The following is a 24,844-nucleotide window of genomic DNA, read 5'->3' as shown; positions in this document are numbered from 1 at the left end:
GACCTGACTGGAGGAATCAGACTTTCAAAGGAAAAATTCTGATTTCTGGAGGAAATCAGAATTTCAAATTCTCATTTGAAAATTTGACGTTGGACAGCAAGTTGGCCAAGTTTCTCACATGTAGCTGGGTTTACAATGTTTAATTTTGGCAGCTATCAAGGGACCAGATTATGCTTTATAGTCTAAGGAGCAGAAGTACAGTTTTAAATGGTTGCCCTCAGAACAAAATCACTGAAAGAAATAAAAGTTGGAGACTGACCTGAACTCAAAGCAAAGAAACAAAAAAAATGGGAACTGCTGCATTTAATTAAAATTAATAATCCTTAGACATGCTCAAAAGGAGACCTCAAGAAGTAATCACAAAATAGGACATATCTAGGAGACAGCTTATTTATACTTAAAATAAATTATATTACATTACTTATTACATTTGATAAATGTGTTGGTACTATTTTCCAAAGAATTATACTTTTATTGATATTTTTATGATATGAATAAAATTATTTTTAAAACCAATCATCTAGTTTTATAATTTCTAGTTGGAGAATTTAACCTATATGTGGATGTGAATAAAACAATAACTAATTGCCGGTTGTCTGCAATTTATGAATGGGATAATTAAGAAAAACATGTTTTATGGAGTGTGGTGATAACGTGTAAATCATGGTAAAAATAGACTTGTGCAGAGATTCTTCTATCCTTATAATTACTGATATTTGTTGTTCTATCTATCATCCCCTGTGCACCAGGGTATTGTGCTATGCTTTTCATTTCATATCCATCCTGAGGTAGATACCATCTCATTGGACAGAAGGGAAAACTGAGACTTAAAAGTAAAATGGCTTTGTTATATAGGTCACATGGCTGCAAAGCTACATGACTGGGATTTCAAGACAGTGATATCTTCAGAGCCCTTGGTTTCACAGCCACTATATCCCACAGCTACACAAACCTGGTTTCTGAAAATAGTTATTTTTAGAGCAGGAACTAAAAACAAAGAGGTCTAACACTGAAACAAAGTACTAGCAGTCTTTCCCCCTTAGTACACTAAAGCAGTACATCCCCACCCCCCTCACTTTATTTTACTTTTTAAAGATTTTATTTATTTATTTTATTTTTTTAAAGATTTATTCAGTCATTTATGATAGACACAGAGAGAGAGAGGCAGAGACACAGGCAGACGGAGAAGCAGGCTCACGCTGGGAGCCCAATGCGGGACCCATCCTGGGATCCCAGGACCACGCCCCGGGACAAAGGCAGGCGCTAAACCGCTGAGCCACCCAGGGATCCCCAGATTTTATTTATTTATTCATGAGAGACAATAGAGAGAGAGGCAGAGACACAGGCAGAGGGAGAAGCAGGCTCCATGCAGTCTCCAGGATCATGCCCCAGGCTGAAGGCGGTGCTAACCGCTGAGCCACCTGGGCTGCCCCACCCCTCACTTCAGTAAAAGTTAAAATCTGCAGGACAGCTTCCTTCTTAAGGAGCAAGCTCCTAGAGTATAAAGACTGTGTAGCTATTCTAACTTTTGCATAGATACTTTGTCAGCAACACTAAGAGATGAAACAAAGTCTGGCTCTTTTTAAAAAATAATGCTTATCTACTTCATGTTTGTTAAATTTATATTGTATTTCAAGTGGCATAGGAATTATCTTTTTATTTTATTTTTAAAAATTTTATTTATTTGAGAGAGTGCATGCTCTTGGGGGAAGGGGCGGAGGGGTAGGGAGGAAAGACAAGTAGACTCCATGCTGAGCATGGTGCCCCACACAGGGCTCAATCCCATGACTCTGAGATCACGGCCTGAGCCAAAATCAAGAGTTGGACACTCAATGGGGAGCCACCCAGGAGCCCCTACACACTTAGGCCCATGATGTTTCAAGGACCCAAAGGCACAAAGGTTTCATCACAGACCATTTGCCTCACCTGGTTCTTTCCTCTCCTCTTCCTAGTGATGCCTAGAGTATCCTTTTAAAGGGCTGCAAGAGGGACGCCTGGGTAGCTCAGTGGTTGAGTGTCAGCCTTTGGCTCTGGTCGTGATCCTGGGGTCCTGGGATTGAGTCCTGCATTGAGCTTCCCGAGAGGAGCCTGATTCTCCCTCTGTGTCTCTGCCTCTCTCCCTGTGTCTTCATGAATAAATAAATAGAATCTTTAAAAAAATAAAAAAATAAAGGGCCGCAAGAATAAACATACAACCCTCAGAAGTCAACTCCAATCTTGGGAAATTTTAAATTTTCTGTAGTAAAATCCAGGGAAAAGAATTATGTATTGTATTGTATTGATTGATCAGTACAGATATAATTTCAAACATATAGATCAATCAGGAAAGACATAAGTGTGTATTTAAACTTAAGGATAAGTAAAGTGACCATACAATAGCCCAATTCTTGGTTAAAAAAAGGTAAGTGGCCTTTGCCACTAGAGGTGCCTGCACTTACATTTGTCACCAGGCTGACCAAGGAGAAGCCTACTATTGGCATTCAATGACATAGATCCCTTTGATTCACCAATGAATTTTAAGTTCAGAATATTTTTAGTCTTTGTCTTGTTTATTTGTTGATGAAGGGTTTCTAGGAAGATTTAGCAGTGCTTCGATTTTCTTAACATCATCTTTGGATTGATTTTTCTGTAAGCTACTTTCAATTTCTTCAGGGAGGAGCTGAGTAAATTGTAGTCTGGCTTTACTGTAAAGAAAGAAAAGGATATATCATGTACTGCTCTGTTTCTTAGTTCTCAGATTTTTTTTTAAACAAAGTGTTTATCTATTCTCCCCGTGCCTTAAAAGCAAACACTGCTCCTTACACTTCAAGAACAATGACTTTCTTCATTCTCCTACTCTAGTTCCATTCATGTGCCAACTACACTTCTCATATCACCAAAATGGTGTGTGCTGTGGCAGCAGCTCTGATCCCTAAGATATTCCAGAGTTCCTGTAGGGTGTCATGTTCAAGTGTGAGCCTTGCAAACTGGTTGTCCTCTTGCCCTCAGGGCTGGGGGTGAATATGAGCCCCCTGCCACTCCATTAACTCTCTGTTGCCAGACCTTGTAAGAACTGCACAAAGGCTAGAACAATGGTAAACTCAATATGGAAAAGTCAGATGGGACAACATTATAAATGTATTATTTACAAGGAGTTAAAATCCAATTTCCAAATAACAGATCAGTTCTTTTTCTAAATCTAGTATTAGTGTCCTCCCTTCTTTAAGTGATTAGCAAGGTCATCCATAACTTTTTTCTCGACTCTTCACACCAGGTTTGACCATTTCTTCTTCCATATCTCTATAGTTTTCCACATTTTTGGCTCACTAAGGCAATTATTTATACTCTCACTTTGTTTGACTTCTCTGTATTTTCAAGCAGAGAAGGAGGCATAGAATAAGCTCTTAACTGTGATTTAAATTAGCTCCTCAGGAATATCACATATAGATCACAGACATTTAAGTGCCCCATAAATTTTTGGCCTTATTTCCTTCTAAAGTGTCCTTCAGTACTCTAATTCAATTCAAGTTATTGTTTTTAGCCATCTTGGGTTTTCCATCTCTAAATAACCGATCGACCTCTCTAATTACTTTTCTGTTTTCCTTTTTTTATTGGGATACAATTATTATGTTCATATTTTTCCAAATGTAAATTCTCCTGTAACTTTCTGTATCAAATATACTTTCCTTACCTTTCCAATTTCTTTCTCAAAGCTTCCTTTTCTTAAGAAAAAAAAAAGTTTCTTATGACACCTAAAGAACTAAAAGTAAGCTAATGCTTTCATGCTTTTAATTCTCTACATTACATTTTATCCTAGCATTTAGAATCTTAAGTGCTTTATCCTAGAACTTAGACAACTACATATCCCATCTACCCTCTTACTAAAGGAGTGAATGAAACAAACACATATTGAGCATTGTGGTGTGATTCTGCCCTCAGATTGGCTGAGAAAACAGAGGGCTTGAAGTAAAATATCTAAGTCACAAAATTAATTAATAGCCTAGTTGGGATTTAGGATTCATTTTCAAGATTTCACTGGCTGCAAAATCAATGCTTTTTCTCCTATCGAACCTAAGTCCCTGAATAACTGATCTCTGGATATTAAGAGTTTCCATGTGTGTATGTGTGCTTAGCATAAATGGAAGCTTCAAGTAAAAACATGAGGGAAAAAAAGACTATCCACTACTAAAACAGCAGAAGCTTTAGTTGTACACAGGAAGCTGAGCCATGAGAATCATTTGTACCAGGAGCGCTAACAGCAGCCTATTCTGGTGATCTTACAAAGAATCAGCACAAAATCCACTCTCAGTCTGATAACTGCACCCTAGGGAATGACTAGGTGGAACAGGTGAAAGTTTTTATCCTCCTCAGTGGCATCCAGTCTATGAGTAGCCACTATAACTACCTAATTCATGGGCATCCACAGCAAGAAGTAGAATCTTTGAATGTAGAGACCTAACATGCTCTGTATTGTTCACAGATGCATGTGTAACCGGGGATATCATCTTTTAAATAAAGCCAAGTTAAAACTCATTCATTACTGTCCATTTCCTTTAGGTAATTTCCTATGCAGTCAAGAACATAGAAAAAGAAAAAAAATGCAATCAAATGAGTACAACATCTTAACTTTTAAATAAATGTATCTAAAGAATGAGCCTCATCAGATTAAAAATAAAATTAGTATTTTTCATTTTCTCATTCCTTCATTAAAAAGATTAAAAGACCAGGTAGGGTACAAGTTGAAGAAAAGGAAACTCTTCTTTGAGATTTTCTTTCTTTATTTAAGTAATCTCTACATGAGACCTAAACTCACAACCCCAAGATCAAGAGTGCTTCACCAACTGAGCCAGCCAGGTAACCTAGAAACTCATCTCTGAATTGAGGGGTGGTTTAGAAGACCTGGGTTAAGAGACCACCACAATGTTTAGGAAAATCAGTTACCCTCATCTTCACATGCTCCTTACCTCTCTTCCAGTTTTAGCTCATGGAGTGCTTTGCGATCCTTCTGTGTTCTCTCTTGGACAGTCTCCCCATAGAACTTCTGAAATGCCATCAAAAGACTTCCTACAGGAGCGCTGAGGTGAAAGCAAAAAGAGAGCTGAGGAAATAGGAGCTATTAGAACACACACCATGTGAGTATCTGCTAAGGCATGAGCAACACCGACCGAGCCTCCTATTCCCTGACAGGTATAGGAATTCTGACAAAGTGTCTTTGTCGAATGAAGAAAAAATTACGGCAATTTCCTTCCTGGTCTTCTAAACCATAGAAAAAAAGCTATCACTGCAACTTCCTAAAATTAACTGGTATAAAAACAACAGGTCTATACCTTGGCTCTGGGTTTTATAAATGAGTGATAAACTGGGAAAATATATACTCATGACAAGTTCTGGCAAGTAGCTTTATACTGAAGATTTCTCAGAAACGAAATTAATACCAGAAATGATACCAAACCCTGCAGAAGGGAAGGAACTATGGAGGGCATTTTTGGTTGGAGGGAAGGATATTACTAGCCTCTGGAGGTGGAACCACCAAAACATCCTCAAATTCAAAAGTCTGGCACAACAGTCTCACAATGTCAATAGTTACCCTTTGAGAAACTGATTTAGATGAACAATTATTACAGTAATGACGAGGGTATGGTTCCTGTGTTCTCAAAGAGAGTTTTTGACTCTGATATAACTTAAATTTCCCCTGACTACAAACTAAGTAGCTCATTCAAAAAATTATTTTTGCTAAGTGGAAATGTCCACTGACAACTGGTTAAAGAAAATGTGGTATATACAATGGAGCATTATGTTGCCTTTAAAAAGAGTCACATGCTACAACATGGATCAACCTTGAGGATGTTATGCTAAGTGAATAAGCCAGTGACAAAAGGACAAACATTATATGATTCCATTAATATGAAGTATCTAAAGTAGTCAAAATCCTAGAAACAAAGTAGGAAGGTGGGTACCAAAGGCTGGAGGGTAGGGGGAGGGGAGAATTAATGTTCAATGGGTATAGAGTTTTCAGTTTTGCAAGATAAAGTTCTAGAGATCTTTTGTGCAACAATGTGAATATACCTACCACCACTAAACTATACATTTAAAAATGGTTAAGATTATAAATTTTATGTTGTATTTTTAATGACAAAGAAAAGTAAATTATTTTTGCTAATTTCAACAATTTTTCCCTTCAGACTAAGCTGGTATATTAATATATATATAACAAGGGGCGCCTGGCTGGCTCAGTCAGTAGAGCGTGTCTCTTGATCTCGGGGTCCTGAGTTAAAGTCCCACACTGGAGGTAGAGTTTGCTAAGAAACAAACAAAAAACCACAATATAATAAAAATAATGTCAGCAATGAATTATGACATGTGGAATTTTCAAGAATTTTTAAAAAGAATGCATAAATCTTCCCCCTAAAAAGGGGATAGAAAAAGGGAGGGCATAGGTAGAGGGAAAGGGAGAACTCTTCTTATTCAGGTGAGTGCCAACTAATAAAAACAGAAAAAGAGACAGAACTAACAAATCATTTTGCAATCATTTTTGTAGTAAGTGATTATAGCAATAATTATAACAGATCATTAAAACCACCAGGAAAAAAGACAGGTGAACAGGCTGTTCAGTCTTATCCCACAGATTATTTATTCACAATGTGAAAAAGATACCTTTACAGTGGAGAAACTTAGTAGATGCTAAATGTGGTAGGCAGAGTTCTAAAATGGCCCCCCAAATTGTCCTGCCCTAATTTTTCAACTATGAATATATTATACCCATGATTATGCTACATGGCAAAATTTTACAGATGTATTGAAGGTCAGTAAGAAGTTGAATTTGAGTGAATCAAAAAATGATCTGGGTAAACTCTTTAAAAGCACAGAGTTTTCTCTGGCGGCAGTGTAGAAATCAGAGGGATTCAAAGTACAGGAAGGATTCAACATGCTGGTTGCGCTTTGAACATGGAGGGGGCACTAGGATAAGGAATCGGGACGTCTCTATGAACAGTGGTGCCTGGCTGACAACCAGCCAGGGAACAGTGACTTCAGCCCTGATAGCCGCAATGATCCTGTTCACAACCAGAATGGTTTGGGAACAGATTCTTCCCCAGAGCCTCCAATAAGAGCCTGCCTGACCAATACTTTTGATGTTGGCCTTATAAAACCCTGAACAGAGAGAGCCCATCTGAGCCTATTCAGACTTCTGATCTACAGAATTGTGATAAAATAAATGGGTAGTGTTTCAAGCAGAAGTTTGTGGTAATTTGTCACACAGCAATAGAAATTACTGCACCAAGTAATTAAAATTAACATCTCTTACAATAGACGATACAATGTATCTCTTGATGTGAAAAATGGACAAGGAAACAACTTCATCTATATTGTATTTACACCGAAAACATTTAACCTAAATCTAATCGTGAGGGAATAGTCAAAAGAAATTGAGAAATTTTCTGGGGGAAAAAAGGCAGTGGAACTGTTCTAGTTTAAAGGAATCAAGGAGCATCTAGGTGGCACAGTTGGTTAAGCACTGAACTCTGGGGTTTCAGCTCAGATCATGATTTCAAGGTCATGAGATCAGGCCCCCTATCAGGTCCAAGCTCAGGGCAGAGTCTGCTTCAGATTTGCTCTCCCTCTCAAATAAAGAAATAAATCTTTTTTTAAAAAAAATAAAAGAATCAAAACCATAAAAATGATATACAATCAGATCCTGGGTTTAAAAATATATGTATGTGTGTTACTATGTGTATATATATATGGTATTATAATAATCAAAAAATTTTGAATATGGACCCTACCTAAGACAGCTACATTGAATCAATGCTAAACTATTTGTTGTGATGATTACACTGTAATATCATTGGCGAATATTCTTCATTTCATCCTGGGAGATCCATGCTGATATATTCAGAGGTGAGGAATTATGAGGTCTCAAAAGGTTCAACCAAAAAGAAAAAAAAAAGAGAAAGAGAAAGAAAAATAACTGTACACACATACAGAGATATAAAATGAATTTGGCAAAATGTTAACAACTGGTGAATATAAGTGAAGGATATATGGGTGTTCAATGTACTAAGTCATTCAACTTTTCTGTAGGTTCAAAATGTTTCAAAGTAAAAAGCTGGAGAAGAAAAAATTTCAAACTTCTTAATAAACAAAACCCAAACTAAAAAAAGTTTTTAATGCAATGTACTTGTTAGTTGTTTTACTTTTCTTCCTGTTCCTTGTAAAAACCATTGTTCAAACTGCCAATATTGGGCAGCTTGGGTGGCTCAGCGGTTTAGCGCCACCTTCGGCTTGGGTCGTGATCCTGGAGTCCAAGGATCAAGTCCCATGTCGGGCTCCCTGCAAGGGAGGGACTTCTCCCTTCTCCCTCTGCCTGTGTCTCTGCCTCTCTCTCTCTCTCTGTCTTTCATGAATAAATAAATTAAATAAAAATCTTTAAAAAAGGCAGCCCCGGTGGCGCAGCGGTTTAGCGCCACCTGCAGCCCAGGGTGTGATCCTGGAGACCGGGGATCGAGTCCCACATCGGGCTCCCTGCAAGGAGCCTGCTTCTCCTTCTGCCTGTGTCTCTGCCTCTCTCTCTCTCTGTGTCTCTCATGAATAAATAAATAAATATATTTTAAAAAATCTTTTAAAAAAAACTGCAAATATTTTCAGGTGTTAGAGATATTTAAACAGTTTTTACTCAGTGACAATTGGAAGTAAAGTCAACCATCGGGGTAGAATTAGAATTTGACAGTCAAAGCCACTGCCAATACAAGACTAAAGACCTTTTACAGGCTTTTAGATTTGAATTTGTTCTTTGGAAATGAATGAGATTTTTGACAGGTACGGCATTAATTAAAGTTGTGTTAACTTAGAATGAAACCATGTGAACACTTACCCTAGCAAGGCTCCAATTATGCCACCAGCCACCAGACCGTGCAGGCCTAAGTTTATTCTAAAAAGACCTCCTGTGACAGCTATTTTAAAACAAACAAAAAGCCAATATGAAATTATCTTTAAACACTAGAATCCATTTAAAAATTTCCCTTCTATAAAAAGGACATAAACAACTAAGTAAGTTTTCTGAACCCAACGTTAATATACCACCACAACCTAGATATCCTGAATCTAAAAGGCCACATGGCTAACTTCTCTCTTCCACATGGGAGGTTCAAGGGAAGAAACATTCCTTTTATATAAACCTAATTTCTCCATCTGTTCTATTGGTCTAATCTCTTCTTATTCTGCTTCATTTTTCCCACGTCCTCTTAAAAATCTGTAATTTCTTCACTTCCACCTCTTCCATTTCTTCTTTCTTCAAGAAAAGCTTTCCCCAAAACCCCCTGCAGTTTATACCTTTGCCCCCCAGCCTCACTCTTTCTGTAGGGCCACCCACACCTCAGGCAGACCCACAAGTGGACATTTGACCTACACTGCCACCTGGTGGCCAGTGCACAGGTCCTATTTCCTTCACACTGGGATGGTTTATTTATGAGGTCATTCATTTTCCTCCCTTACTAGGTATAACAATACTAATGCCATCTCAGAAATACTTTTTAAATAAATGAGATTTTTTTGTCTTATTTAAGTATTACTTATTCATTCTTTAATTTTCTAAGTTTTAAAATTAACAAGAACAAAAATCATCTTTAGTTCTATTACTCTTATTAAAAAATAAGATACTTTTTTAAAAAACCTATCAGAATAGGGACGCCTGGGTGGCTCAGTGGTTGAGCCTCTGCCTTTGGGTCAGGGCGTGATCCCAAAGTCCCGGGATCAAGTCCCGCATTAGGCTCCCTGCATAGAGCCTGCTTCTCCTACCTATGTCTCTGCCTCTTTCTCTGTGTCTCTCATGAATAAATAAAATCTTAAAAAAAAAAAAACAAAACTATCAGAATAGCCAAAAATCTAGAAACTGATAACACTATATGCTGGCAAGGATGTGGAACAAGAGAAACTCTTGTTCATTGCTGGTTGGAATGCAAAATGGTACAGCTCCTTTTGAAGATAGTCTGATAGTTTCTTACAAAACCAAACATGTTCTTACCATATGATCCAGCAATCATGCTCCTTGGTATTTATCCAAAAGAGCTGAAAACTTATGTCCACACCAAAACCTGCACACAGACATTTATAGCAGCTTTGTTCATAACTGTCAGTACTTGGAAACAACCAAGATGTCCTTCAGTAGATAATATAATAAACTGGTACATTCAGACAATGAAATATTACTTAGCACTAAAAAGAAATGAGCTATCAACTAATGAAAAGGCATTGGAGGAAACTTAAATGCATATTATTTAGTGAAAGTCAATCTGAAAAAGCTATGTAATATTATGTAACATCCTGGAAAAAGCAAAACTATGAAAACAGTAAAAAAAAAAAAAAAAGAAAGATCAGTGGTTATCAGGGGTTGGTGGGCAGGATGCATATGTAGAGCAGATTTTTTGGGCAATGATAATGCTCTTTATGGTACCACAATATCATACACATATGTTTGGATACAAACCACCGATGTACCAATCACAGAATGTGTACCAAGAGTGAACTGAACCCTAAAGGGACTATGGACTTGGGTGATAATGATGCATCAATGTAGGTTCTTCCATTGCAACTAATATCCCACTGTGATATGAAATGTTGATAGCTACGTGTAAGTGGGGGACAGAGTATATGGAAAATCTCTGTGTCTTCTGCCCAATTTTACTGCAAACCTAAAACTATATTAAAGGTGGGGAGAGGAAGTAGTGAGGCTTATAAGCTGTCAACAGCCAAACACCAAAAACGGAGTTAGACTGTTTATTACATATAACCTTGTTTTCTATGAATAAAGACAATATACTTTTGGTTTTTTTTTTTCAATCTTGGTACTTTTTATTTCTTTTTCTTGCCTGAATGCTGTGGTTAAAGTCTCCAGTATAATATATATAACTGTATTCATCTCAAGTACTTGAATTACAAATATATACATCTTTGCCATGTTCTCAGTCTTAGGGAAAAATCATTCAGTCTTTCACCATTAAATATGACATCTGCTGCAGGTTTTGTCATAGATGACCTTCACTGGGTTAGAGGAGTTCCCTTTTATTCCTACTTCGTTGAGAGTTTTTATCATGAATGTTGGATTTTTATCAAATGCTTTTTCTAAGCTAACCTTAAATTCCTTGGATAAATTCCACTTGGTCATGATATAATAATCTTTGTTGCTGGTTTTCATTTACTAGTATTTTCTTATGCATTTTTGTGCAAATACTTTTTTTAAAAAAGTAATCTCTCCACCTTTCATGGGGCTTAAACCTACAACCTTGAGATCAAGAGTCAGATGCTCTGCCAAGAGAACCAGCCAGCCACCCCCGAGTATATACTCCAGTGATAGTGATCTGTAGTTCTCTTTGTTGTCTTTATCTGGCTTCGATATCAAGGTAATACTAGTCTAACGAAGTTTGAAAGTGTTCCCTCTTCCTCTATTTTCTGGAAAAGTTTGTGAAAGAAACTTTCCAGGGATCCCTGGGTGGCGCAGTGGTTTGGTGCCTGCCTTTGGCCCAGGGCGCGATCCTGGAGACCCGGGATCAAATCCCACGTCGGGCTCCCGGTGCATGAAGCCTGCTTCTCCCTCTGCCTATGTCTCTGCCTCTCTCTCTCTCTCTGTGACTATCATAAATAAGTAAAAATTAAAAAAAAGAAAGAAAGAAACTTTCCAAAAGCCATTGGAGCCATCTGGTCCTGTGCTTTTGTGGAAAAAAAATTAATAATTTAGTTTTTTAACATCTTATAGGGCTATCCAGATTTTCTATTTGTTCTTGAGTAAATCTTGGTAATTTGTGTATTTTTTTCTTCTTGGTCAGTCTTGCTAAAGGTTTTCTATTTTGTTATCTTTTCAATTAGACTGTTCATTTGGGATCTTTCTTCTTTTATAATGTAGATGTTTGTAACTATAAATTTCCCACTAAATACTAATTTGGATACATCTTAGAAATTTTGGCATGTGCTTTCATTTTCAATCAACTCAAAATATTTCTAATTTACCTTGTGATTCCTGTGGTTATTTATAAATATGTTGTTTAATTTCCAAATATTTATTGATCTGGGCTGCCCTGGCATTTTTATATTAAAGTCTATCTTGTCTGATACTAGAAGAGCCACTTGAGCTCTTTTCCTTACTGTTTGCATAGTTTATCTTTTTCCACCATTTTTACTTTCAACTTACTTATTTCTTTGAACTAAAATTGTCTCCTGTAGACAGCATATAATTGGATCTTTCTTTTAAATAGTTGGACAATCTCTGCCTATTGATTGCAGTGTTTAATCCACTCATATTTAATGTTATTACTGATATAGCTGGATTTAGCTCTGCCATCTTACTGTTCTCTATGTATCTTATTTAATTCCTTGTTACTACTTTAAATTCCTTGTTACTACTTTAAAAAGTTACTTTCTTATTACTTAAGGGATTACCCAATGCATCTTAATTTATCATAATTTACTTCAGATCAAAAAAAAAAAAATTTACTTCAGATCAGTACTAATTTTATTGCAGTAAGATGTACAGAATCTTCCAATACAGCTCCAATCCTCTTGTATCTTGGTGCTATTGTCACTTATGTTATATATGTATGTTAAAATATAGCAAGAGAATATTATTATTTTACACAATCATATGTATTTTAAAGAAGGGAAAAACAACAGTTAAGAAAATAAAAGGAAAAACTATAGGTTTATGCAGTCTTTTATATTAACCTACATATTTACCATTTCTAGTACTTTTCATTTCTTCCTGCCAAGTTACTATTTGGTATCATCTCCTTGCTCCAACATACTTCCATTCCTTTCCTCTCATTTGCTATATTAATGCCATCGATAGCTTTAAACATGCTATATGTCTAATACTTCAATTTTATTATTTTGTGTATTGTCTTTTATTATTTGTGTTGTCTTTTAGTTCACTTGAGAAAATGTATATTTATATGGTCTTTAATAATTACTCATATAATTATCTTTACTATACTAATTATATAATTATCTTTATCAATGTTCTTTAATGCTTCATGTAGATTCAGGATCTACATCTGGTATCTGGTATCACTTCCTTTTAGCCTGAAGAACCTCCTATATAGTATTTTCTAGATCTGGTAGCAACAAATTTTCTTTATCTGCCAATGTCTTTATTTTTGTCTTCAATTTTGAAGAATGGTTTACTAGATATAGAATTCTTGGTTGACAGATTATTCTTTTCAGGTCTTTGAATGCCATTCTACTGCCTTCTGGCTTCCATCATTCTGATGAGTAATCAGCTATTACTTTCATTGGAATGGTTCCTTGTATGAGTTGTTTTTTTTCTTGCTGGTTTTAAGATTTTTCTCTCTCAATAGTGTAATTATTATACACCTAGGTGTGAATCTCTTCATGTTTATTCTTGAAGTTTGTTAAGCTTCTTCGATGTATGGATTAATGTTTTTCATCAAATTTGGGAAGTCTGTAGCCATTATTTCTTAAAATACTTTTTTATGCCCTTTTCTCTCTTTACTCTCCATTAAGCATTCTCATCACACATTTGTTGGTATTTCTGATGGTGTCCTATAGACTGCTGAGGGTCAGGTCACTTCTCTTCATTTAAAAAATTCTGTCCTGGGGCACCTGGGTGGCTCAGTGGTTGAGCGTATGCTTTTGGCTTGGGTCGTGGTCCCAGGGTCCTAGGATCAAACACCGCATCAGGCTCACCATGGGGAACCTGCTGCTCCCTCTGCCTATGTCTCTGCCTCTCTCTGTGTGTGTCTCTCATGAATAAATAAATAAAATCTTAAAAAAAAAAAAAATAAAATCTTAAAAATAATAAGTAAATAAATAAGAATAAAAATTCTGTCCTTCATGGGCACCTGGGTGGCTAGTCAGTTAAGATCTGTCTTCAGTTGAGGTCATGTTCTTGGGGTCCTGGGATTGAGCCCCATGTTGGGCTCCCTGCTCAGTGGGGAGTCTGTCTCTCTCTCTCCCTCTGCTCCCTGCTCATGTGCTTGCTCTTTCTCTCAAAGTCTTTACAAAAAAAATTATTTCACAAGAGACAATCTATATTGATCTATCTTCAAGTTCACCAATTCTCTTCTATTTCAAATACGGTGTTGAGCTCCTCCTCTCCAGTGAACTTTTAATTTCTATTTTTGTATTTATCAACTCCAGAATTTTCATTTGATTTTTTTAATAATTTGTCTTTATTGACATTCTCTATTTGATAAGTCACTGTCATCATACTTTTATTTCTTTGAAAAAGGTATAAAGCGGGCAGCCCAGGTGGCTCAGCGGTTTAGCGCTGCCTTCAGCCCAGGGCGGGATCCTGGAAACCCGGGATCGAGTCCTGAGTTGGGCTCCCTGCATGGAGCCTGCTTCTCCCTTTGCCTGTGTCTCTGTCCCTCTCTTTCTCTCTCTCTCATGAATAAATAAATAAAATCTTAAAAAAAAAAAAAAAGGTATGAAGCCGTTTTGTCTGCTAGGTTCAACAGATGGGTTCTGTCAGAGACATTCCTAATGACTGTTTTTTTTAATCCCGTTTTGCACGTCTTGTGATTTTGTTGTTGTTGTTACTGAAAACTATACTTTTTAGATAATAAATTACACATCTCTGGAGTTATTAGTACATCCCAGGGGCATGGCTGTAATTCTCTGTTTATGTAGCAACATGACTGGACAAATTTTATGGAGTCTTTTGTCTGCAGACTATAGCCACTAAAGTCTTTGCTCAATTTTTATCTTTATGCCTGGTTTCCTAGACATAACACTGGCTTAAGTAGTCAGCCAATGATTCATTAGAGGTTATGCTTAAACATCTCAAGCCAGTAAGGCTTCCATCCTCTGCCAATGTATCTGTGTTGAAGAATGCATTCAAAGTTTAGATAGTTTATAAGTCTTTTATAGCATTTTCTTTTGGTGTTCACAGTTAACCCTCACAACTAACCAAAGATAAGTAGCTTACAAGGGCCCTTACCAGTTTCTCTTGAATGTGCATGAATATTTACACACGTGTGCAACTTTCCAGGGTTCTAGGGATAAGCAGGATCTTATTAAAGCCCTCTCTGGCTGTCTTGTCCCCTAGATATCCCTGTTAAGATTACTGTCTCCTCTGCCAGTCTATTCCTTACCCCAAATAGTATCAAAACCTCAGGTTAGCTGTGTGACATTACCCTTCTCTGTCACAATTATTTTCAGCAACTCCCTTTGGCTTGGAATTTTTTATTCTCTGTTCCAAATAAAGCCAGCCACCTCAAGCAACAGAAAGTTGGTCCTCCAGCCTGTCTTTGTGAAACTTCTGCATCATGGAACTGTGGGTTAGGGGGCAGGAGCAACCCTAGGCTGAAACACCACAGACTCTCAATGTTCTTACTAAGACTCAGTAGAAACTCTTGGATAAATGCTTACTGATTTGTTGGGTGCTTGTGGTCAACTTCCAGCATCTTTAAATGGTTGCTTTTGATAATTTTGTCCAATTCTATTGTTGCTTTTTGTGGAAAGGATTTGCCAAGCTCCTCACTCAGCCATTCCAGATGCTAAACTTACATTTATAAATGTCCAGATGAATGCCAAATAATAATAATGAGAGGCCAATATCCTTGGCCTGATTCTGACTTCAGGGGAAACTACTTTTGTGTTACATCATTAAGTTCAATGTTGGTTGCTGATTTGAGGTAAAGAATTATATTGTATCAGATATATTTTTCTATTCTTATTATTTTTCCTTATTTTTACATTTAATTTACATTCAAGAAACATTTATTCTACTCTACTATGCATCAAAGAATAGTGATATAAAAGGCAAAGACTTTTCTGATACCAAGTAAGTCATCTAGTAGAGAAGCAAAACAAATTAACAGCTACAACATAGTGTTTTAAGTGCTATGTTTAAAGTATTTAGACTGAACTATAGGGGAAAAACACCTAAAAAGACCCAAAGATGAAACAAACAAGGGGTAATGGAAGGAGAGGGGGAGATGGGGGTGACTGGGTGACAGGCACTTGAGGGGGGCACTTGATGGGATGGGCACTGGCTGTTATGCTGAATGTTGGCAAATCAAACTCTAATAAAAAATACACACAAAAAATAAAAAATAAATAAACTAAGAATGGCACAGTGCACACACAGGTGTTTATAAATTGTCCATCAATAATTTGTAATTAGAATAGCCAAATATTCCATTAAAATAACTGAAATAATGAAATATATTTTTTAATTAAAAGAAAAAAAGACGGGATCCCTGGGTGGCGCAGCGGTTTGGCGCCTGCCTTTGGCCCAGGGTGCGATCCTGGGGACCCGGGATCGAGTCCCACATTGGGCTCCCGGTGCATGGAGCCTGCTTCTCCCTCTGCCTGTGTCTCTGCCTCTCTCTCTCTCTCTCTTTGTGACTATCATAAATAAATAAAAATTTAAAAAACAATAAAATAAAAGAAAAGAAAAAAAGACCTGAAGATAAGAAAATAGGAGCTAGGAAGGATCTCTAGGAAAACTGAAGCTGACAGACGAGCTGAACCTTGAAAGACAGGTTTAGTAAGAGCTAAACAAAATTGTCTATGGTAGTGGGAAGGCAGGTTCAAGAAGAGGAACCCATATATGTGAAGCAAGATTATACTGGGTTTGGGAAATTAGAGCAGAGTCAGAAGGGTGGAGCAAGAGCAGATTATGGGGGCCAGATCAAGAATCAACATTAGAATGATGGGAAACCATGGAAGAACCTCAAGCAAAAAAGTGTTAAATCATATTTCTAGTTCAAAAAAGTACGAAGGCAACACTGGAAGTAGAGCAAACCAAGACTAGAACTGGAAAGACTGGATAGCAGCAGTGAGAGGAAAAAGGAGATGGGGGTCCATATATATTAAAAAAATATATTGGTAAGACTAGAACTTTGGAAAGGAGGAGATGAAGAGCAGGACCATATCCTTTCTTGGCTTTGTTGGTTTTTTAAATTTAAAAGGATAGATGACAGAGATCATAAGAGCAGGAACAAGCATGGAAGCTAGGGGAGGAAAACAGAATTTGGTTTGGATACAGTCATTGGAGTCTACAGAACACCAATGGAAAAATGGCTGCAAGTTTAAAAAAGGGCACGTTCCAACCGTTCCAATGCTATTAATACCTATTTCTAGTTTTATGTTAAAATGTTTTAAAATCTCTATATTTATTTTTAAATGTTTCCATTAAATTAAGTTCAAACTATATGTATATACTTTTACATGTGTGTATATGTACATAGAGAGCATGCGCCCAAAAAAGAGCACAAGTGATAAAGCAAATGGACTAAAATGTTTAACCACAGTTGAGTCTCAGGATATGAAGGCTATTCCTTGTACTACTTTTATTTTTAAAACTCTTTGTAAGCTTGAAATTATTTCCAAATTAAATATTTTTTAAATGTTATGTGCATTATATATATATATGTTTTTGTATGCAAGAGAATGTACAAGAGGTAGTGAATGCTTAAGTATATGCGGCACTTTATTTATAATAAAATTGAAATAATACTTCAATACTTTTTCTTAACATTCATTTTAAAGAGGTCACATTTACCAGAGGCATAGAGCTTTAAAATAAAATTCAAATTCTTACCATAAAAAATCTGGTCCCAGATACAGAATGCACAGTATTTGCTGCAGAACAGTGTGAAGCAGTATTCTGGAAAGTTTTTCTAAGACTAGTGAAGAACTGAAGGAGTCCTGCATCTTTTTTTTTTTATCTGCTTCTGTTTAAAAAGCCAACATTCCTCTGCTTCATAGGTGTTCTGCATTTGAGGTGTAGTGAAATCTTTGCTGTTCACCAGATGTAATGTTTTAGTTCCTTACAAACAGGGGGGGGGGGGGGGGGGGGAGGGCGTGCAAAAACTAACATTGAAATTTTGAAACAGCAGCAGAGTGAGTGAATTTTAATTTTTGTTCATTGTTGGTGGTTTAAAAGAAAAATTCCCCCCATGTAATTATTGTGAACACTTTGCTTTGTGGTCACTGTAACATTTGGGGGTGGGTGGGACAGGGAGGAAAAGTAACAATAGTCCATATGTCCCTGGCATCTATTCAGAGCAGTGTGCAGAATGTAATGCTCTTTTGTAAGAAACGTTTTATGATTTTTAAAATAAATTTAGTGAACCTAAAAAAAAAAAAAAAAAAAATCTGGTCCCTTTCTACTTCATTTCGCCAATCTTATCTCAAGGCACTCTTACCTCTCGCTTGCTATGTTCCAGTCATATTATCCTATTTTTGAGGAACTTTTCTTGCCTTAGAGCCTTCACCCTCAAGGCTTACTTCTTCCCATTTTTCAGGCATCAGCTTCAATGTCATCTCTCCAGAAAAAACCTTCTCTGATCACCTTGACCATCCCACTGTCTCACTTATTTGTTACTTTCTATCACCGCAATCTTTTTTTCCCAATTACATTAGACGGTAAAACTCCATGAAAACAGATTTTTTTTCTGTTTTGTTCACCAAGTATACCAAGGGCCAAGCACAATGCTCTTTATACATGTTACGTGAATGTTGAATGAGATGTGATGAGAAGTCAACCAAAGAATTCGGTAGCTCTGATTTAGAAGTCCTTAAATATTTCCCAAATCATATTTGAGAAGACTGAAAAACATAAATAAGAACAAAAATGTCTTACCTCCTGCAATGACAAAATGGCTTAGAGCATTTTTATTTCGGTACACATTTAGACCAGTGTTGACTGTGCTAGGAAGAAGGGGGAAGGAAGAAAACAAAATTTAAAGCATATCTCACTTACTTTCTTGACCATAATTTTCACTAAAGTAGTATTAGTTTAGAAGTGCCAACTATGTCAATTCCTAGTCTTACTCTAGGCCTCATCAATGTGTTCCAGACTACTAATATGCCTACGGGTTTTCTAGGTAGGCCTTCCTCTGCTGAAGAATGAACCAAAGAACAGTCAAATTTCTGGAAAAAATATTCACTTAGAAAAAGATATGTAAAGAAGAGTTCTGCAGAATTTCACTTACTTAGAAACCTTGCACTTATTTGGGTAATAGTTAATAGACTTCCATCCATGGATGCAAAACTCACACAGATAGATAAAAGTTCTTGAGGAAAAAGGTATTATGAGTCACTTTCATGTGGGTATTTAGTTTTTAAAAATATCACTTGCTCAAAAGATATGCTCCTGAAATACCAAGACCCTTTGTCACAATTCAGAGAGAACTTACTTGAATATAGTCACAAACACTGTAGTTCTCCAACTCCAGCGCCAGCCGTACCGGATGAAGCCTCGTGTGGCAGCACGATGTGCAGATTGCTAAAGTTAATGAAAAGGCTGTGAGGTTCCAAGATACTTTGATACCTTCTTTATTCTGAGACTGGCAGAAGGATGTTGGCTATGGATTAGGTAGAGACATCTAAACAGAAACACCATACAACCTCTAGCAATATCATTGTTTAAGTAGTGATGATAAAGCCAAAGTCCTACAAACATCCTAATCTATCAGAGGATGGAAAAAGAGCGGCGCTCAACGGTCGTGATCCTGGGATCTTGGGACTGAATTCTGCATCATGCTTCCCAAAGGGAGCCTGCTTCTCCTTCTGCCTATATCTCTGCCTCTCTCTGTGTCTCTCATGAATAAATAAAATTTTTTTTAAAAAAAGAAGATGGAAAAAGAACTAAGAATTGCCAGTGTCAACCAAGTAATCTATCAATGAGGCATAAACTGAGAATCTATAGAGCAAATGCCATGGCAAATATATAGTCAGTGTTAGGCATGCTTTTTATATTCAAGAAATCTTGGGAAAAAGAAACCATAAAATAAAAAGGAACAACCAACTAAACAGTAAATAAAAGGGAAAGGATGATAGTAACACAGACATGCAGGAAAGGAACAGAGAAAGAAAAGAGAACTGATATTTAGCGTCCACTTTCGATGTAAAAGTTGTGTTAACGTACTACCTCATTTAACCTATAATTTTTTTGAGACAGGCGCTTCAGTTTTTACTAGAGCTAGTTTACTAAAGGAAGTTTCTAACCAAGATCACTCAGCCAGTAAGGAATAAAGTCAGAATTGGAAAATAGGTTGTCTGTCTCCATAGCACATTTTCATATCACCACAGGGCAAGTCTGGTATAATATCCTAAGGATATAGTCTAGATTTTGAGAGAATTCCTAAGTAGATCCTTAACTACTATATGATATTGGGCAAGTCGAAACCTCTAGAGTATCAGTATTGAGTGATGGCTTTTTGTTTGGTTTTGTTTTTTAAATGTTATTTTTTTAATTTTTATTTATTTTTTTAAAAGATTTTATTTATTTATTCATAAGAGACACACACACACACACACAGAGGTAAAGACACAGGCAGATGGAGAAGCAGGCTCCATGCAGGAAGCCCAATGTGGGACTCGATCCCGGGACTCTAGGATCACGCCCTGGGCCGAAGGCAGGCACTAAACCGCTGAGCCACCCAGGAGTCCCAAATGTTATCTTTTTAAAATACAGAGCATGTGAGCAGGGAGAGGGGCACAGGAAGAGGGAGAGAGAATCTCCAAGCAGACTCCCTGCATAGCAGGAACCCCAACACAGGCCCCAATCCCATGACCCCAAGATCATGGCCTAAGCAAAAACCAAGAGCCAGATGCTCAACCAACTGAGCCACTCTGGCACCCCTGGACTCATGGCTTTTAATAAATAAGTCAGAATTTAGGTTAAAGGTATAAAAGAATTCTTTGTACTACTTTTGCAACTTGTTAAGTCTGACGTAATTTCAAAATACTCTAAAACAACTCTACGAGCTTTAACTTCCTCACTTTTACAACAAAACTTGTTGGGAAATGTTGGACCCTGGCTCAAGGGTGCCAACGAACTGATATACAGATCTAACAAATGTGTTAGCACTCTGTAAACTGTCAAGTTCTAAATGCTAATTATTGTTAGGTATGAACTATTGTCTTCCATGGAGGCTGTGCAAATGGGGTTAATATGCTTGATGATTTGGCTAGGGATTAGAAATATTATTTCAGAAAGTACAGCCTTGGTGATAATCCTTCTGAAGAAACCTGGTCTGACAAGCCATGTGTATGCATTTAGCATCAGTACTTCCACTGTTACTATTTCTTTAACCTAACATCCTAAACCCTCCCAGCCCTCCTACCTGAGTAAGTGTAAAGTGAATTGCTAAACTGGTGTGCCTTATACTTTTAGAATATCAGTACTCACCACAGCATCAAATCGGTTATGATAAACTTCTGCTTGGCTCTGTTCAACATAGCGCTGTTTAGCATGAATAAAAGCTGGTATGCCGCCATATGCCCAGCCGATGATGCCTGCTGAAACTGCTGCCTTATAAATATTCTCAAGTTCCTTTGAAGTTCTCTGTTGTTCACTAAGACATCAAAAAGACAATGTTTGGGATTAGACTGCTCCCTGACAGTATGTTCAAAATTATCCCAATACTAGTATCACCACATTTTTCATTATGGGCAGAATCTTCTGATACATTAAATAATGCAGTTATATTACAAGTACCTCAAAACTTGGCCAAAATTAATCTACACTGTTAGAAATTAGGCTATTTGTTGGAAAGGCAGTGACTAGGAGTGGCACAAGGAGAGCTTCTGAAATGCTGCTAACAGTCTCTTGGTGTTGGTTACACAGATATGTTTGGTTTGTGAAAATATTTTTCTAGATGCAAATTATGTTCCAATAAAGTTTTTTTTTCCTCAGGTACTTTTATTTGAGGACTATTACAACTCAACCACATCTCTGGAAACAGGAATTTGTAAGCTGGATGCAAAGATCAGTTATTTCCCTTTTTGAATTTTTTTAACAAAGATTTTATTTATTTATTTATTTATTTATTTATTTATTTATTTGTTTGTTTACTTACTTACTTACTTACTTAAGAGAGAGTGTGTGTAAGTATGAGTAGAGGGAGAAGAGAGGAAGGGGGGGGGAAACAACCTCAAGCAGATGCCCTGCTAGGTACAGACCCTGTGAGCATGGGGCTTGCTCCCACAACCCTGAGATCATGGCTTGAGCCAAAATCAGAGTTGGATACTTAACTGACTGAGCCACCTAAGTGCTCCGTCAATAACCCCATTTCTGAAATCAGAATCAAGGAGTCTTTAACAGTTCCTGCATCTACAAGAGAAATCTAATTTCTTAGAAAACTGCAATTCTTATATTTATGTCAATAGGAAAAACTGCTATAATTTGAACCCTGTAGGGATCCCTGGGTGGCCCAGTGGTTGAGCGCCTGCCTTTGGCCCAGGGCGTGATCCTGGGGTTCTGGGATCGAGTCTCGCATAGGGCTCCCTGCAGGGAGCGTGCTTCTCCCTCTGCCTGTGTCTCTGCCTCTCTCTGTGTGTCTCTCATGAATAAATAAAACTAAATAAAATCTTTTTTAAAAAAAAATTGAACCCTGTATTTATCGTTTACACTGAATAAGATAAAAAATATTTACCTAAAAACTGGTATGTGGCAGAACTCAGAAAAGAGAAAATGTAAAAAGCTTAACATTTAATAAGCCAGATGTATATGCTTTGCCTCTTTTTTTCTACAAAAAATTCCATGACATGGGATCATGGGATGAGCCTGGCTGGCTCAGCGGTTGAGCGCCTGCCTTGGGCCCAGGGTGTGATCCTGAAGTCCCGGGATCGAGTCCCACATCGCCGTCCCTGCATGGAGCCTCCTTCTCCCTCTGCCTGTGTCTCTGCCTGTCTCATGAGTAAGTAAATAATTTAAAAAAAAAAAAAAAGGACCTCTTCTGTTATATCCTAGTAGGCTCTTTCACAAGCATTTCAAGTAACTACTGGAAGGACCAATGAGAAGGGTGCCTCATTGACTTTAAAATAAAGGCGAAGAGCACCTGGGTGGCTCAGTGGGTTAAGCGTCTTCCTTCAGCTCAGGTCATGGTCCTGGAATCAAGACCCCCGACAGGTTCCCTGCTCAGCAGTCTGTTTATCCTTCTCCTTCTGCCCCTGCCCCCCCCCCCCCCCCCACTTATGCCCACACTCACTCTCTCACTTGCTCTCAAGTAAATAAAATCTGGGAATCCCTGAGTGGATCAGCGGTTTAACGCCTGCCTTCAGCCCAGGGCCCGATCCTGGAGACATGGGATTGAGTCCCACATCAGGCTCCCTGCATGGTGCCTGCTTCTTCCTCTGCCTGTGTCTCTGCCTCTCTCTCTCCTCTGTGTCTTTCATGAATAAATAAATAAAATCTTCAAAACAAACAAACAAAATCTTTCAAAAAAATCAATAAAATCTTAAAAAAATAAAATCAAAAAATATTTTTAAAAATCTTTAAAAAAATTTTTAAATTAAAAAAAAAAAAAAGATGAAATCTCAAAGCAATTAAAACACGATTCTGAAGCTCTCTTGCCCCAACAATCTCAGTGACATCACAAAGCTTCAGCTCATTTAACCACTTGACAACTGTAGGGGAACCTACTCCATGAAAGCGCAAATTTTTCACCAGTGATTGATAAACGAAAAAATGATGGAATGCCTGGACGAATGAAATATCCTGAGTCTTGGGGATCCCTGGGTGGCGCAGTGGTTTAGCGCCTGCCTTTGGCCCAGGGCGCGATCCTGGAGACCCGGGATCGAATCCCATGTCGGGCTCCCGGTGCATGGAGCCTGCTTCTCCCTCTGCCTATGTCTCTGCCTCTCTCTCTCTTTTTTCTCTCAATGTGTGACTATCATAAATAAGAAATATCCCGAGTCTTTCATTCAAGTCAATTCCATTTGAAGGGTTATCCTTTACTCTGAAATAATCTTATCCGCTAATCCAGCTAACATCTTGTTCCATGAATGGATGAGACAATTATTTGCTACTTTATATATATATATATATATGGTTTTTTTTCCTTATTTGACAGAACGAATATTCCACGGGTCTCTCTGCCAATCTCTTCGACCTTCATGTTTGGAGAGGAGCAGGGGTCATGATCACAAAATACCAATTTTTTTTTTTACAAAATACCAATTTGTGATAAAGTGAGAAGAACACTGGAGCGGAGCCCTGCAGATGCGGGTTGCGGGGTGAGTTCTGACAGACTGGCTCGGCCCAGTTCTTCCAACTTGCACAACCGGGGGCTTACCCTGAAGGCTCTACTCCCTCAACAGCCCTCAGAGCTCCCACATGTAGTGCGTTTCTCCCTTCCCACTGGAAATCTTGTCCTGTCAACCAACACGACTACCAGATGGCGATGTCAGGGGATACAAGCTGGGGATACAAATATTAAAATGCCAAATCTTATTTAAAAAAAAAAAAAAAGAAAAAAAAAAGCTCTTCCCTGAGGGGCCCGGCAGCCCTTCACGGCCCCCTCCCCCACAGACCCGAGGCGCGTTTACTCTTTGACAAACAGGTCCCGGAGGCGGTCCCATCCGGATTCCGCGTACTCGGGCAGCTCCTGGTCCCCCGCGAGGGCCCCCGCCTCGGCGGCCACAGCTCCAGCAGCGAAGACGCGGGGGAGAGGACCCAGCCGCCCGCAGAGGAAGCACTGAGGCGCCCGCGGCCGCACCGCCATGGCCCGCTCGGAACCTGAGGACAGACACACGCCTGGGTTCTCAGGGCTCCCAGGCCTCCCGGAGACGCCGGGGGAGGACACAGGAGAACTGCGGCAAGGAGGGGCTCAGCCCCCGCGCGCTACGGCCCCAGCCTGCCGGCTGCCCGACCAGCCGCCTCAGCTCCTCACATCCCCGTCCTCCCAACGGGCCTTCACTTTGGGGGGACCTTGGATACACGAGACCGGAAGTCCCGTCCCCGCCGGGGGCAAAGGTCAATGGGCGGGGCGACGGCAGAGCCCTTGGAAAACACTTCCGGTTGCAGGGGCGACCCTCAGCGGTGCCAACGCCCGCCCCGCCCCCGGAAGTATGTGAGCGGCGGCGAGTGCGCCCCGCCTCCCGCCCGGCGTCCCCCGGTGTC

General features: G+C 38.5%; 1 protein-coding gene across 1 annotated transcript; it reads right to left on the bottom strand.

The window, feature by feature from the left end:
• Positions 1 to 288: 288 nt before the first annotated feature.
• On the bottom strand, positions 289 to 24,693 carry TIMMDC1 (translocase of inner mitochondrial membrane domain containing 1). Its single transcript, XM_025990114.2, has 7 exons — positions 24,271 to 24,693; positions 21,131 to 21,296; positions 19,134 to 19,222; positions 18,578 to 18,645; positions 8,849 to 8,927; positions 4,944 to 5,054; positions 289 to 2,684 (listed from the first exon to the last, which is right to left on the bottom strand). Exons 1-7 carry the CDS (start codon positions 24,444 to 24,446, stop codon positions 2,534 to 2,536), a joined length of 840 nt encoding a protein of 279 aa, XP_025845899.1. The 5' UTR covers positions 24,447 to 24,693; the 3' UTR covers positions 289 to 2,533.
• Positions 24,694 to 24,844: the final 151 nt, after the last annotated feature.

This window comes from Vulpes vulpes, chromosome 1 (assembly GCF_048418805.1).
Source record: "Vulpes vulpes isolate BD-2025 chromosome 1, VulVul3, whole genome shotgun sequence".
NCBI lineage: Eukaryota > Metazoa > Chordata > Mammalia > Carnivora > Canidae > Vulpes > Vulpes vulpes.
The sequence above is the reverse complement of the archived record's forward strand: the minus strand, read 5'-3'. Positions and strand labels throughout refer to the sequence as shown.

What these genes read in the sequence shown, in the direction of transcription:
- TIMMDC1 (XM_025990114.2), bottom strand. Translation starts at nt 24,446, where the DNA reads ATGGCGGTGCGGCCGCGGGCGCCTCAGTGCTTCCTCTGCGGGCGGCTG. An exon ending in ATAACCGATTTGATGCTGTG is followed by an intron (nt 19,223 to 21,130) that starts GTGAGTACTGAT and finishes CATTAACTTTAG; the next exon opens with CAATCTGCACATCGTGCTGC. An exon ending in GTGTTTGTGACTATATTCAA is followed by an intron (nt 18,646 to 19,133) that starts GTAAGTTCTCTC and finishes CCTTCTTCCTAG; the next exon opens with CACAGTCAACACTGGTCTAA.